The following is a 16337-nucleotide window of genomic DNA, read 5'->3' on the forward strand; positions in this document are numbered from 1 at the left end:
ATTTTGGTCTTTAGCTATTTGATGTCCTACTGTCTTATTGTTCCTTTCTTACCTCCCTCCCCTTTGTGCAAACAGCGTTCGTTTCTCACATGTGCCTGCCTGTATGCAGTGGTTCTGCCAGCACTGCCACAGTTCTTGGGAGGATACTTAGCAGAGTGTTTTCTTGGGTGCCATTTGATTAATGTTTCATTGTAGTTGTGTTTCTCTCATTACTTCTCATCTTCTCCATCCTTAGTGATCTTCTCTGAGACCCTTTTGTCACACTCCATTCTATTCCTCTTCTGGATCACACTACTCAGTTTATAAGATGTAGTGAGAGTTCCACTGTGACCTTCTTTTGATGATGGTTATGCTAGGCTCTGGTCCCAGCCCACTCTGCAGGTGGAATGAACTGTAGGTTGAAGGTTTTGTGGCTTGATTGGTGTCCCAGTCCCTCCACCTGAGTTCTTGCCTGGTTGCAGGAGATGGCCAGTTCAGGCCCTGTATCCCCCTTTACTAGGAGTTTTTGCTAGGGTTATCTTCATAAATTCTATGGAGTTTCCACTGCACTAGGTTTCCTCCTCACCCCTGAAATGTTCCAGTCGTTTCTCCCAGGATTTTCTCCTTCCCTCCCTGTCATTTTAATTCTGAATTCAGCAACTTCTACTTATTTCTTTACTGAATATTTTTTCACTACTTCCCGAACATCAGGTGTTCACTCTCACTGGCTAGGTGAGAGGCTGGATTCCACCTCTGTCAAATCCCATTACAAAACTACTCCCTTTAACCTCAAGATGTAAGAGTCTCCTACCGCTGGTCCATGGCACAAAGTCAGGATGAGGAATCCCGCTTGCAGACATCACCTAGAGAAGCTAGATTTAAAGGTGACCTTTCTTCTCAATGCTCTTTCTGACTCTATCTGCATCCATCAGTCCCTGCACAAGCTGCTGCCCTAGTATTCTCCTAACTGCACTTTCCTTCTTCTCTTACCCCATTAACTGATTGTTTTTCAACTTTGCTTCCTCCTGTCATTACAAAATGAGATGCTCAGCCCTTACCTCACACATTCTGATTATAGACCGACATCCATTGTTTTAGCTCCATCTCCTATATTGTATTTGGTAAATGAAACCAACTCCATCCAATAAACAATGCCATTAATATATTTCTTGATGCTTTTGACCATCTATGTGAACAGAACCACACAGAAAAATTTTAATAACATATATTCATGAACTATGGATCTTTTGATTGAGCCCCACACCCCACCAGAGATTGGAAAATCCCTAAAAACAAAAAATATGTATGTTTTTATAATAAACAATCAAGTTTAAAACTTTAACAGAATATTGTAAATATATAAAAATACATAGTTTATTTATTATTTTAGCAATAGGATCAGATTTTAAAATTGTAGAAAGTTGTGGGCTTTAGCATTACTAAATGTTGTTTTAGAGTTGTGTTTCACATAAGTGTTTGTTAATTTTTTTGAAAGGACACTTCTTTGGCAGTCTTGATTATCTGACTTTCTAGTATCAAAAACTTTGCTATTTGGGAGATAATTAATTTCCTATATTATATATTGAAATATATTTACTGTCTACAATACCATTCTTTTATTTAAAAATTATTGTAGCTTTTGTCCAAATATTTCCCTAGACAAGAAAATGAGTTCTGAATATTACTACTAACCCAGCTAGTTAACCATTCTGTTCTTTTTCTGGGAGCTCATGTTGCTGTGGTATTTAAGGACTCAAGTAGTCTTAGTATCATACAGAACCCTGAGTTAATGGTGCAGTGTTGTGATGGTTTGAACGAGCATCTCCTGAGGATTCACAAGTTCAAGAACCACTCTACAACCAGTACCACTGTTGGGAAGTGGTAAAAACGTTAAGAGATGGTAGTTACTGGGAGGTTTAAGATCACTGGGGCCATGTGCTGATGGTGAGCTGTGGAGCTCTAACATTTTCAGCCCTCTCTTTGATGTCCCAGACATTCCCACCATAATGTGTTGTTCTGACACTAGCACAAAACCAACAGGGCCATGGATCATTGACTCAATGCCTCAAAACTGGGCCAAAGTAAACTGCTTCCCTGAGGTATTTTGTAACAGTAATGCAAACCTGACGGACACAGAGGCCCATGTCAAGACAGCCACATTAGGACAGACATCTGTTTTATATTATTTGTGCTTTAATTTAAAGTTTATGATATTTCTTCATTTTTAAGTATTTAACATACACATAAGCTCAGCGAAGCTCTTAAGTCATCCGTAAGTCATTAATGGACTCTTTTTCCAATTTCTGAACCTGCCTTTAAAATGTGTTACATCTTTTAAACATCCGAGTACATGTTTACTTGAAAATAAACATCTATGGGTAAGAAGAAGAGCAAAATGGCAGGAATACTGTCTGATCGCCTTTTTAAATACTAAGCATATTCAGTTTGCAAACTAAAGCAATTCTACCCCTGCATTAATCCATGAACAATGTCATTTTATGGAGAGATTGAACGTGAGTGCCCAGAGTAGGACTTGCTCAGTTATTAATTTTACTGCTTGTTGGTGATGTTCTTAGCTTTGCTATTCACAGATGGGTCACAGTGACTCACTTCTGTACCCTATACTGTCGACTTCAGTGATTTTACACCTTAAGCCTGCCCGTCCCTGGGTAGGGCTGTGCTACCATGGCATATTTTGATTGCCCTTCCAAGTAGTTATCATGCCCCTAATTTGTCCTACCTTTCATTTGATTTTTCTAGTACAAAAGAAAAACTCTACCTGGGGTCCCCAAACTTGTATCCATTCCCCTCTTAGTCAATTAATTCTTTTTGAGCTTTCAGTGAACATTGGTTCTGATAACCAAAGCCTAGTGTTTTAATCAAGGGATGCACTACTGTGAAAATTTCAAACTTTGTGGCAACTGTGGGAGTCCACCTTGTACTCCTCCAAACATCCCCTGAAAAAGAAATCTCCAAGTTTTCTTCCTATATTCTTCATTACTACTTGTTCAAATCAAAAGGTTTCACAAGTGTCAGTCATCTTGAAAGGACGTTACAATTAGACAGACTCACGGGATGAAATGGTCTTTGTTGTTTCTATTCCTATAAATCCAACCCAGAAGAGACCATGCCACAGTGACATGTCCTGTTCATAAAACTGTCCACTCCTAAAGTCCAAAAAGTCATTGGCCGGCTCTTCAAATTCCCTAAGTATATGATATCATGAGAGCTTATTAATCTCAGTTCCTATGCACCTACCTACTGCTCTATCTGTCTGTCTATCTATCTATCTATCTATCTATCTATCTATCTATCTATCTATCTATCTATCTACCTATCTATCATCTATCTCTATCATCTCTGCCGACACTTTGTGGAGGATCAGATGTTAGCTCTCAGCTACTTTCCAGTATTACGCCTGCCTGCCGGCAGGCCTGCCTAATAATAATTGACTAACACTCTGAAGCTGTAAACAAGCTTCCAGTGAAATGCTTTCTTCTTTTAGGTGCCTTACTTGTGGTGTCTCTTCACACCAATAGAACAGTAGCCAAGACATATGGCCATTCTATAACTAAATGGGGTTTATTTATAATTAAGGATACCCAAACCAAAATAAACCTAAGACAAGATTCCATGGAAACAACTGATTGCTGAAATCAAGAATGTTGGTTCTAAAGTGAGAAAACTACTAGGCTGCACAGACACTTCAACTTGACATTTCACGAGGGAGGTGAGACTATTGTCTAAAACAAGAGAGCATGAATTCCAACTCTGTGGTAGGAAATGCTGAGTCCGTATTTATAATCCAGATACACAGACAATAGACTCCTGACTGCCAGTTGTGACCAGTCTGTGCTTGCTGCCTGGGAATGATTTGAAACCCCATCTGTAAACGAATCTTTTGAAGAAAAGGAGCTTTGAAGTCAGGGTTATGCATCCAAAACTTCTGCAGAAAAAAGATAACAAATAAAATAATATCCTTTTCCATTTCAAGCTCACTCCTCTGAAGTCCCTCACCTCCTAACCGCACCAGGTGTGTTTGCTTTATAACTTCTTTCTTTCTTTCTTTCTTTCTTTCTTTCTTTCTTTCTTTCTTTCTTTCTTTCTTTCTTTCTTTCTTTCTTTTGTCTTCTCCAGAATGCCTTCTCACAGTAGCACTTGGGGCTTGAAGGTCTTGGTTGAATGGGATCTTTCTTTTCTACCATACTAGAGGGGCTACCAGAGTCCAGACATCCTAATTTTGTTCACTCCTTACTTCCCTATTACTGGCCCATCTCATCCACTGTTGTCAAGTGGAACAATGATCCTCAGGGCTAGTCTAGAATAATAAAGAATAAGAGGCACTTGAGCATGCATAAGTGTGTCCATGTCGAGGATACAATGGTTAGCTCACAGGAGATATTGCATAAATGTTGGCTTAAGGAAAATTCTTGCCAGAAATCTAAATTGGAAATGCTTGTTATTGTCACACAGAAACACAGACGACCCTCCTTCCATGTTACTCATTAGCTCTCCAACTGAAAGTGGCTGGGTCTGTTGGAGTGTGTTAATCTTTTCCACTCCAGTACCCACCCCACTGGACCAGGGAAGCCGCGAGCCCTATCTCTCAGTACTTTTAATCTCCCAGTAGAACTGACTCTTCTTATATGTTTGGAAATTTAAACTTGGGAAACTTAAACTTAAAGTTGTTACTCCCAATTCTAAGCATGTCTTCTAAATCTCAACATCTCTCCTGGAAGTAGTCAGAATAAGCCACTGTCTGCGCATGTTGGCAAAATTAGCTGCGTGAAACAGCATTCTGACTGCCAGTTTAAGTTTCCATTTCACCAAGTTTGCCTGCAAAGTTGACAGGAACTGTAATAACAGGAGGGAATTAAAAGTAACAGCTAAAAGAAACTTGGAATTATGACTTAGCCATTAATTGAATCTTGCATGTTGTATGCCAGTCTATACTAGGTGTTCAGTAAGAAAGTGATGAAAAAATTGGGATATACTATATATATATATATATATATATATATATATATATATATATATATATTCTATAGAGATCCTGCCTCTGGGCGGTGTTTTAAAAGTTTATAACTATAGTAAAAATAAAATAAAGTATGTTTTCTCAGTGAAAGCAATCTTCTATTGTAGGGAGAGGAGGAGAGAAACAAAAGAAAAAGGAGAGATAAATGGAAAGAGAAAGGGAGAAGGAGGGGGAGGAATGAGAGGAGAATACACAGTGAAATTATGTTCACTGCAAAACAAATTCAAAAGCTGGAGGCACAGCTCTGCTAGCAGATGGCATGGGTTGACTCAACATTATATGACAGTGTGCCGAGGGTGTGTATATGGGAGGGGGGTGTTAATCCAATACTATATGAACCTGGCTTGGAGAAATCTTACAATCTGGGGAAGTGGAGGCAGTGGAGGCAGGAGCATCAGAAGGTATATAATAAGTTCCCGGTTAGCACATGAATCCCTGACTCAACACTACACAAACGGATGGGCTTCCTTCTTCAGGGTGTAACCTTCCTCTCTTTCTACATTCTTGGAGGGAAATACCAAGTTTGGAGAGAGGCAGAAAGCCTACATTCTTAACATCTTCACTAAGGAAGAGAGTAATGAGACCGGAAAAGTCAACTGCTGATAGAAAAAATACTAGTTTAAAAGTTGCACTTGTGACTGTCAGTAAAAATAAAGAGAAAAGAAAAGAAACGGCAAAGCCAGGGAGGGATGGGAATGGGTGGCGGGTGGAAAGGGGGGTGCAGTCAGTTGAGCAATGAAGGAAAACCAGCCACAGAGTGTTCTGTGCCATCTGTTGATTCTCCTGCTCTCTTCTCACTCGCTCCAGGAGCTTCCAAAGTTTCGGGATGGACAAGGGGGGTCGTCTATGGGCAGACTCACAGAAAGATGGTCTTTCACCTGCACCGAGGTGTCTCACTGGGGACCCCAGGGAGCCGCCCCGCAGCAAAGCCGCCCTTCCCGGGTCCATCCTTTTCCTCGCAGAAAGGAGGGCGGAGAGCCAGCGCCTCCCCGGCCTGGTCCCGCCCTCAACCAGCAAGCATGGATCTCCGGCTGCGACTGACTGCTTGGCGAGCAGAGGAGGTAAGCACAGATGGCTAGAACTAAGTCAGCCACCCAAGGGCACGCTGGAGCAACTGCAGCACCCACAGGGGACACGTGCGCTCTGCGATCGCCGCCCAGGACTCCGTGAGTGTCCCCAGGCGCTGCGGGATAGAGAAGGAATTGCTGAAGAGGAGGCCGGCTGGGGCAGGATCCTTTCTCACTTTGGGGGCCCGGAGAGGGGTCAAGAAGATTGACAAACGCTAAGAGGAAAATGGGGCACTAGCCCTGAAAAGGTAGGAGAAGCGACCAGCAGGAAGAAGGTCCCCTTGGCTCAGCCTGTCATTCATCCATAAGCAAGGAGTTCCTCAGGGCAACTTGGCAAGGCTTCCAGGGTGCCTGGAACGCTGGACCGATGTCAGTCCCACCACGCCTGGTGACTGCCTGTGCATGGACACAGTCCTGCTCCCCGAAGATGTGGAGGATGATATGACTACCAGACGTCCCTATCCTGTGTGACTATCAGTCCCTTTCTTGTCCTTTATTATTTTTATTATTTCTTCGTGAGAACTTTTAGGTGAAGATACTAACTTTTTTTTTCTTTCCTGCAAGCTGCCGGGTGATGTTAGGAAGTAAAAGAAAAATTGAAAAGTAAAGAACTGCAAGTCGATGAAGAGGATCTCTACTCCCTTCTAGTTTTTCCAGCGTTTATGAGTTAAATCGTTACCTCCAGAGGATTGAAGTTGTGGGAAGTGGTAGCATCTGGGGAAGGGAGCAGGATTCCCTCGCAGCCTTCCATCAGCTGGCCCTACCCCTTCGCATGTATGAGTGGACCACCAGCAGCAAAAGAGGCAGAGTTCTGCTTGTGGAGTCTCTGCTGGGACCAGAGTGAATGGCCCCCAGGGACAGTGCGGAGCCTCTGCCTCCGCTATCTCCACAGGCCTGGGTCTGGTCTGGAAAGATCTTAGCGATGGGTGCTGTAGCAGGCTTCTGGGTCCTCAGCCTGCTCACCTATGGCTACCTGTGCTGGGGCCAGTACTTAGAAGAGGAGGGGTCCCTAAGAGCTCAAGTTGAAGAAGCAGGCACAGCAGGCACCTCCCAGCCCCATCTCATTTTTATCTTAGCTGATGATCAGGGATTCAGAGATGTGGGTTACCACGGATCTGAGATAAAGACGCCCACGCTTGACAAACTCGCTGCAGAAGGAGTTAAGCTAGAGAACTACTATGTTCAGCCTATTTGCACACCGTCCAGGAGCCAGTTTATTACCGGAAAGTAAGTGTGACCACTTTTATGTATTACTTGGAAAACTCTTAAGCCTTTATTTAAAACTGTTTTCTAATTTAAGAGAGGATCTAAAAGTATATGGGAAACAATCCAATGGATGAATAAGAGAATGAATGAATGAATGAATGAACAACCCCTCATCATTAGTGTCAATACCCCGGCCCTAATCTCCTTTTCCTCCCCCTGACAGCCAGCTGTGAGCTTTCGAATGGTGTCAGTATTTTCACACTCATCCACCAACCAAAGACCTCCACAGTTGCTGCTTCCCAATCTGTTTTGATTGTCAAGCGCATTCACATTTCATTTCATGTATCAGAACAGAATCCACAAAGGAAAAAAAAAAATGCCATTTACAACTCTTAGTTTGTTACATAATTTCGAATTGCATGTTTGAAACCCCAGGTCATCGCAGAGAGAACAGAGGCCACAAACGCAGAAAAGGTGACACAGAATATGAGGGGTGTGGAATCGGACTCTGCCTGCATCTTTGTTGAGTGCTTTTCTCTCATGGTGTCATATCTGTCTGCCAAGGCAGTTCTCAAAACTGCCACGGGTTCTGTGGGATTTGCTGTTGCTGCTGCTGTTCCTCCTCCTCCTCCTGTGTGGGGAAGGGTTCTGCGTCACTAATGCAGCTCAGGGGGCGAAGAAATGTTGTCAATAGTTTGCTAAATGGCTCATCTCCTTAAGGTGTTCATGCATTTTTCTATTTTTACTTTGTCAGAATATACATGATTGTAACTTGTTTTCATGGTGCAAATTCGATTTGGAAAGCAAAGCAAAGGGGTCAAGGGGTCAAGCTATTCCTGAACAGTTGATGGCTTTAATCTATATGCCTTGTGATTTTGGCTTCAGGACAGAGAACCCTTGCTTCAAGTGCAGTTGTTCTTGGAATTGCAAGAGTCGCCAGTAACCAGTCTGGAAAAATTATGACTACGGTGTTTTGTAGAAACCTCTGTCTTGCAATGACTTTTGCTTACAGCATAATTTCCATTGCTTCACAAACTGTCAAAATTTACCTTCACTACCAGAAAATAATTTCTTTCAGCATTAGCAAGAAGAGGTAGAGAGCAGGGTATGAAGGTGCACACCTTTAACCTCAGCACTCAGGAAGCAGAGGCAGAAGGATCTCTGTGAGTTCGATGTCAGTCTAGTCTACATAATGAGTCCCTGGCCAGCCAGAGCAACAAAAATAAGGGCCTATCTCAAAAGTCCAAAAACCAAGCCAACATGAAAAATGTCAAGGAGAGAAGAAAAAGAAGAGGAGGAAAAAGAGGAGGCAAAGGAGGAAGGGCGGGTCTTAGTGTTCAGGGTTAATCATTGTATCACAAAGTCAAGAGTGTTTGAGATTTATACAGGAACAATTACAATTGTCTGAAAAACAAACCTATCTGGTGGCCTAGTATTAAGTTCTTCTCCTCTATTCCCAACCATCCTTGTCCTTAACTAATGAAATGAGCATGTCTTAAAGATGCTTAAAGATGCTTCAGTTGATTTAAAGAATTCAGATTTTCACAGAGTTGAAACAGTAGTTGAAAAAAAAAAAAAAACAAGTTCATGAACTTCCTTTCCATAATAAAGTATGTAAAATAATCTTTGTACTGAAGGAGGACATTTGGAAATACCTTAAACAGATAGACTATTCTACCTATATCTTTTACCTTTAAGTTTACTTAATTAGATGGGACAAAGGGAGACAGAAATAATTCGTGTTTTTTGTTTTGTTTGTTCTGTTTCTGTTTTTTTTTTTTCCTTTTTAATAAGAGACTGACTCAGTGTTGTTGGTGCAATCAAACATCCAATTCTTGCTCCTAAAATTTTGGTTCAGTGCAATAAGTCACATAATAGTTTCATAGACCAAAAATAGTTCAAGTAGCTACTGTGATTTCAGTCAAACTTCTACTTGAGTTAAGCAATGGGAGATGTCTTACTTGACATTTTCCCTAGGACTTTCTTATAAATGAATACAGATGTAAGAATGAAAGTGGTCATGACTGTCTAGTTCTAGACTTAACATGAATAGTTCAGACCCAGAGAATATGGTACTTATCCTGTCTGTGAGAACAAGTCTGTGCCTACTGCATTCTCTAAAGGGGGCTGGGGAAAGGAAGCAATATAAGTCCCAGTAGGATGGATTATTTTGTAAGGAAACATGAGAGGGGTCAAATACCTGACTTGAGAAGAATCTAATGGCTGGAGCTGAATTAACTTTTGATACTACTAACACAACAACAGCCCCTTTCATATTTTTCTGCAGTCAGAACGTGAAACTTTCTTTTTATGCTACACAGATCTGTAACAAATTCCTTCTATAATTTGCAACATATCACTCTGGTAACACTGAATAGCAGTCATCCTGTCCGGAAGCATTCATTGCATGCAGACTGCTCCATGCAAACTGTGAAGAACAATTGAGAAAATCTGGTCGGTAGGTGGTAGTCCTCAAACTCAAGTGTGCAGAATGAATCACTTCAAATGCCAGTCAAAATATAAGTTTGCTGGCTTATCCACCATTCAGCTTCAGCAGCTATGGGGGGGAGGGGTGTCCTGAAATAAGAAGTAATTTTTATGAGCATGTCAGGGTTTTCTGATGATAACCCTGCTTATGGTGAATTAAAAGCATCTGTATTAAATGCAAGTACCTCTAGAGCTATCACTGTTTAATTCTCATAGCAGTTCTGTAATAGAGCAGCTACTGTTGTTCCTGTTTTATTTAGATTTGGTAAGAGTCCAAGAGAGGTAATGATGCGGTGTGGTCAATGGATGTTCATGGTTCGTCTGATGATATAATCATTAATTGAGAAAGTGGCTGTCTGTGTTCAATCAATGTCAAGGTACCTTTACTATCCTTAAGTAAGTGTTCCAAGTGGTGGCACAGAGAAACAATAGCACTCATTCTTTAAGAAGAACATAACCATAGCTTCTGAAAGAATTATAGGCTTTGCAAGTGTTAGGCATGCAGTTTTGAAGACTTAAGGAAAGACTGGCAATCTGAATTTAATTTATCTCACAGTAAGTCTTGCTTTTACTATTATGATTTTTCCATATTGTTGCCTATTGATGCAATTTGTTGAATCTCACTGTGGGATCCTGCCTGTTCTTCTCTATTAAATATGTGCTGCAGTTTGTTTATCCATTATACCATGGAGGATGTTGGTGGTTTCCAGTTTGATACCATTCTGCAAATGCTACCATAAACATACTTGTTCGTGCTTTGATGAGCATCTCTTTGCATTCTTCTTGTATGCTCATCAACTAGAACTACTGAGATGCAGGAATATGTGTGTTCACCTTTTATAGATACTGTCCAACAGTTCCCAAAGCAATGCTTCTGGGCTTGAGCTGTCACTGCAACTGTGTAGAAAAAACTCCCTCTACGCCAACATTTGGTATAGTCACTGTACACTGGTAGGCCTGTCCTGATTAAATTTTGCATTTTCATACTACCTGGTAATGTCAAATGTATTTTGCTTAGAATTGATGTAAACAATCATCCTACTTCCTATTTTGGTGACTATTAGTTCCTTGATGGAGTGCGATAATTATTTATATAATCTCTTCCTTTGTCACATGTTTGTATTGCACAAATCCTTCACTTCGTTTCCACTCTTGCACTAATGTTTTTTTTTTTTTTTTTTAATGACTAGGCTTTAACTTTATTGCGATTCAATTTATGTTCTTTCCCTTCCTGTGCTTATTTAAGATAGTCTTACCTATACCATACCATCATAATGGGCTTTTCCTCCTAAATGTTTTATTGCTCTGTTTTTATGTTAGATTAACCGGAATTCATTTTTGATGTAGCGTTAAATCAGAGTCCCTAAGCGTTCATTTTCCTGTATCTGTCCATTTGACCTGACACTCTGAACTCAATCAGCAGAACCCACAAGGTGGCAGGAGAGAACTGAGCCCCAAAGGACTCCCAAGAATGGTTCTCTGATCTCCACCAGCATGTTATGACATGGGCATGCATGCTGTGTCACACACATGCCTGAAAACACATACACAGAAAAAGAGAGAGAGAGACAGAGAGAGAATGTGTGCTCTAAGACCACTTTCTCCATAGCATTGCAGAATCATCTTCATCAACGCTGCCCCATGTGGTCCAATTCTTGACTCTTCTGTTCTAATAACTATTCTCTTTTCAATGGGGCCACCTCTTAAACATAGTTGTATGACAATTATTTATGTCTAGAATGTAAATCCTCCTCATTGTTTCTCAAGATCACCTGGACTGTTCTTGACCACTTTGTTCACTACAAGAGTAATGAACACAATTATGAAGCACAAATAGATTGGGAGATTTGATTTGGGGAGTATGAAGGAGTTCACTTTGGAACCTTTCTACTTTCCAAACAACATAAAAAAGTGAGATCAGCCACTGAGAATTAAACTCTAGGTGTTTGAAAGAGTTGGATGTAAAATGCTTTCTAAGGGAGTTGGAAAGTGAATTGAGCAGAGACATGCAAACAGAAAGCTGGCACTCCTGAAACTCACCTGAGCTTTGCAGGCTCAGATATGATGGGGTCAGCATACTCATGTCTACCCAGCTATACTCAGGTGCTGCGTGGAGAAGCACCTGGGTTGCATAGCTGAAATTAAGCAGATTTGGGGTTTTCCAAAATGAGCACAGTGACTGATCATGGACTTGAATGTGGAAAGAAAAAGAAGTGCAGGGAGTTTATGTTTGGACAGAATATGGACTGAGTTTTCAGATGGGCACTGGTGAGTAGACTGAGAGAATGGATGGACATTAGTTGGAAATACCACCTACGCCTAGACCGTATGGTCACTGAAAACCTCATACTGCAGCAAAATCCCAAGTACTCCAGTATTTGCAGATGATAGAGCCGTGAGGGAGGAGGTGGGACTGAGGGTGAGATCGTTGGAAGTGAAGCGGTTAAGATAGCGAGCTGGACACTTTGTTCCTGTGGACGCTGATGTCATTGAGAATTATGAGAACAACCATAGTGAAGCGGAAGGTAATCTAGTGCAGGGACAGGGATGGTCTCTGTCTAAGGGAGACAGGGCGGGGCCCGGAATTAGCTAAAAGACCATGAGTCTGGTCCGTCCTGCTGCTTGTTAAAGGGACTGAGCTTCTAACAGATGGAAGTGTAATGAGGAACTAAGAAGATGCCTTCCTCTCCAGCCTCAGAGTCTGTGGGATGTGGAGAGGAGTAAAGAGCCAGGCCAGCACTGAGAGTAAGGTAGGGACAGACAAGAATGATTAGAGTGAAAACTGGGAATGCCCAGGGTCATGCTAATGTCAAGAGGGGTTTCTACCAAGCAAATTGTCAATAATTGACGGCTTTTTAGAAAGGACTGAAGAGTAAGGATAGAAGTTGAATAAAAATGGAGAACATGGAGAAACATAGAGGTAAGAATCAGAGCCAAGGCAGAGATATGTTGGGAAGACTTGAATTATGGTAGAGATTTACACAAAGCACCAAAATTAGGATGAAATTTTGTTTCCTCCCTCAGAAGCTTTCTTAGGAAACTCCAAGAGTTTGGCTTTAATGACAGTCTCCCTGTGCAGATGAATAAAGTTGACCCTTCCAAGTGTCTGTCATGTATCACTGAAGTCACACTGCCCAGCTGTGTGCATAGCCAAGAGCTCTAGGGCTTTCAATTCGTCCCAGTGGATGGGGATCCAAAGAGCTTCTCTGGGGGCTTGCCAAGGGCTCCAGAGCAAGGGTGTGTCTCCAGGAGATTTATCAGCTGCACTAGCATTGGAAACCCTGGAAAGGCAACTGAATTTTGTAGTCATTCTCATCATAAAATGACAGGAGAAAGCTTAGAGAAATAGATTTAATTAGTTCATTGTATTGCCTCATACACACACACACACACACACACACACATTTCCTATCAACTTATATAGTCAACATCAAGATCATGTTTGATTCCCACTCTTATTAAAATGCTTATTAATCCTACTTGATTAAAGCCCTAGCTGTAAGTAGTGTTCTATACTCCAGAGAATGTTCAATATATTCACTCCTTGCTTTCACAGATATTTAGCTAATGCTTAGGCACGTGAAAAAATATAAATGTTTATGACTATCTGTCAATAAGAAATGAGAGTCTTCTTCAAGCCTTATTTTGTATTTGGAAAGTGATTATAACAAGGGGAGAGTAGCTTTTGAACCTCATACACAATCCATAAAGAAAAGCCCAAGGCCAAAGCCATCCAGCAGATAGCGGCCTATTTGTACTTGACTTTTGGATTACCTGATAGTAGAACTGCTGGTTAGTTAGGCTAGAGGCCCACCTTGATGATCAAAGTACCTAATTTCAAATGAACCTCAAAAGACTCATTTAAAATTAGGCACATCCATAATTTCGATAAACATTGGTCCAGGTAATACCATTAAGTTTCATAAGGCACAATTCCAGAAGGTGGAAAGGTATTCAGCTGCAGAGGGCTAACAACTAAAAAAAAAAACCAAAAACCTAGCAAAAAATTCTACAGATAATTTTGATTTCATCTCACCCAGTGGGTATTTTACTATGATATAATTAGTTTGATGAAATGTTCTTTTAATAGTCTAGATATTAAACATTCTCAGCTGTGGTGTTTCTTTGAGGCATCCAGTTCTCTATGTGCTCTATTGTAATTAAAAGAAGATGAAAACCTTCCTACCTCTCATCTTCTAGCCTTTACCCCCTTACTCTTCCAATTCATCCAATAATACATTTATTTGCTTTACTAAAACATAAGATTCATCACAGGAGCCCCGTTGGCAAACAGTACCCTTGGTTCCCCAATGTACCAGAAATGAGAAAAGAAATTAATTTTCTCTGAGGGCTTTCATGTGCTTTCTTTTTTTTTCTTTTCAAGCATCCTGCCTTTTAATCTTCACACCCAATATTTGAAAATATTAATAAAATATTTAACAAATGTTCTCATTTTATGGATAGACTATTAAAATTTTAGGGGAGTTATATAAACTGGCTATGATCGCAGAGCTTCTAAACTGGAGAGCATGTATTTAAGCATGAACTATAAGGCTCCCTCATAGCTCTCTCTTCAGTACTTTCTACCTCCAGCATAAACTAGCACAGCTTACTCCAGTCTTCAGTCTCCAGGCGGCTTCTTCAGCCTTGCAAACTGCAGAGGCTGGGGTGGATGGCTCAGAGTTTCTAGGACCTGTCGGTCCAAGTCCCCATCTGCTTCACTTCTAGGGTTTACACCTTTTCACTGTTTGCCCAAATGCCAGCCACTCGTTAAGATTCAGCAAAAACACTACATTCCTCCTACAGCTTCCCATGATTCCTTAGCCAGAAGAAATTTATCTCAACAGTGACCTTTCACAACTTGTTCTATAACTGTCGTATTAGGCATGATTTTCCACTCCTTCACAGCTCTGAGGAAGCCTTGTACCTCTCTTGCTGGCCCCTTGAGAAACAAGGCTCTGATTTACAACTCCATAAGTTTCACAGCCCCCAACCGGGAGCTCTGTACTCATAGGTGCTAGGAAAACATGTGACGAATGAAAGAAGGACTAGTTGGATAAACAGTTATTTATTTCCCTCTGGTAGGCAGTGTGATTGGGTAAAAATGACCCAGAATGTGTTTTAATTGAAAACAGATTTTTAATAAAGTATAGTCTGATTGCTGTTTCCCCTCCCCCAGCTCCTCTCAGATCTTCAACTTCCCACCCACCCAAATCCATACCCTTTCTTCTCATCAGGATAGTAATGAGAAAAATAATAATAATAATAATAATAATAATAATAATAATAATAATAATATACAAAATTAAAACAAACACAAGGAAAAGAGCCAAAGGAAGAGGTTCACATAATACATATAGATGCAGAGACACACACTTTCACACACAGAGAGACCCCATAGAAATTCAAAATTGGAAACCACTATACATCACACACACACACACACACACACACACACACACACACACACACACACAGGACCAGAAAGGGGGAAAAAAGAACCCTGACAAATCATTATGAGACAATGGAACTCCAAAAGTGCTAGTGAATTCATTTGTGTTGGTGACTTACATCTAGGCATGGGGCCTGCCCTTAAATGTGGTTTATGTTTATGTTTAACCATTGAGACTCCACTGGAGAAAACTAATATTTCATTTGCGAACGGTTATCAACTGAAGAGAGCTTCTGTGTTAGGGATGGGAGTTTGTGTCCACTGCTCCTCTCAGTCAATGTCACCCCCTCAGACCCAGACCAGTGCAGGACCTATGTGTGCTGCTACCCTCCCCGGGAGTTTATATGTATGCCGGTTCTGTGGTATTTAGAAGGCTTTGGTTGCTTATGTCCTCCATTCCATCTGACTCTTATAATCTTTCACCTCCTCTGTCCCAGAGCTCCCTGAACCCTGAGGGGTGAGGAATTGATGGAGACATGCTATTGTGGACTGAGAGTTCCAAGATCTCTCCCTCTCTGCACACTGTCTAACTCGGGGTCTCCAAATTAGTTTATATCTACTGCAAGAGAAGATGTCATGGATAGTGGCTAAAAAGACCCTGACCTATGGATGTAGAAGAATACCGTTAGGAGTCATTTTATCGCTGTGCTTCTTTAGCAGGACAGTAGCATTTGGTTTCCCTAGATCCCTGAGCTATCTATGCTAAGGCTCTTGCCACCTGTGCAGCGCTAGGGATGGGTTCTAACTCATTCAGTGGGCCTCAAATCCAATCAAAAATTGGTTGGTTAATTTCACAAGCTTTGTGCCACCATTGTGCTAATGCATGTTGCAAGTGGCTCACTATTGCAGACAGAAGAGTTTGAGGCTGGGGTGGTGTTAAGGTTTCTCCTTTGGAAGCAGTACCATGAACACTAATTCACAGGTGTGAAGGCTCTAGGTAGGAACAAACTTGGCTTCTCTGTGTTCAGTGAGCTGTGTGGTTGTTGTCTTCAGCAACAAGGCCTTACCAGCAGTTTGTGGAGAAGAAGAAGAAGAAGAAGAAGAAGAAGAAGAAGAAGAAGAAGAAGAAGAAGAAGAAGAAGAAGAAGAAGAAGAAGAAGAAGAAGAAGAA

At 41.2% G+C, this 16337-nt stretch overlaps 1 protein-coding gene across 1 annotated transcript in view; it reads left to right on the top strand.

The window, feature by feature from the left end:
• The first annotated feature begins 5974 nt into the window (after window positions 1-5974).
• The window catches only part of Arsj (arylsulfatase family member J), a 65438-nt gene continuing 55075 nt past the window's right edge, over window positions 5975-16337 (top strand). Inside the window, exon 1 of the mRNA XM_021196685.1 lies at window positions 5975-7308. Coding sequence (XP_021052344.1) covers window positions 6926-7308 — 383 coding nt within the window. The 5' untranslated portion in view covers window positions 5975-6925. The remainder of the gene's footprint in view (window positions 7309-16337) is intronic.

The sequence above is a fragment of the Mus pahari genome, chromosome 4 (genome assembly GCF_900095145.1).
Source record: "Mus pahari chromosome 4, PAHARI_EIJ_v1.1, whole genome shotgun sequence".
In the NCBI taxonomy this organism is placed as follows: Eukaryota; Metazoa; Chordata; class Mammalia; order Rodentia; family Muridae; genus Mus; species Mus pahari.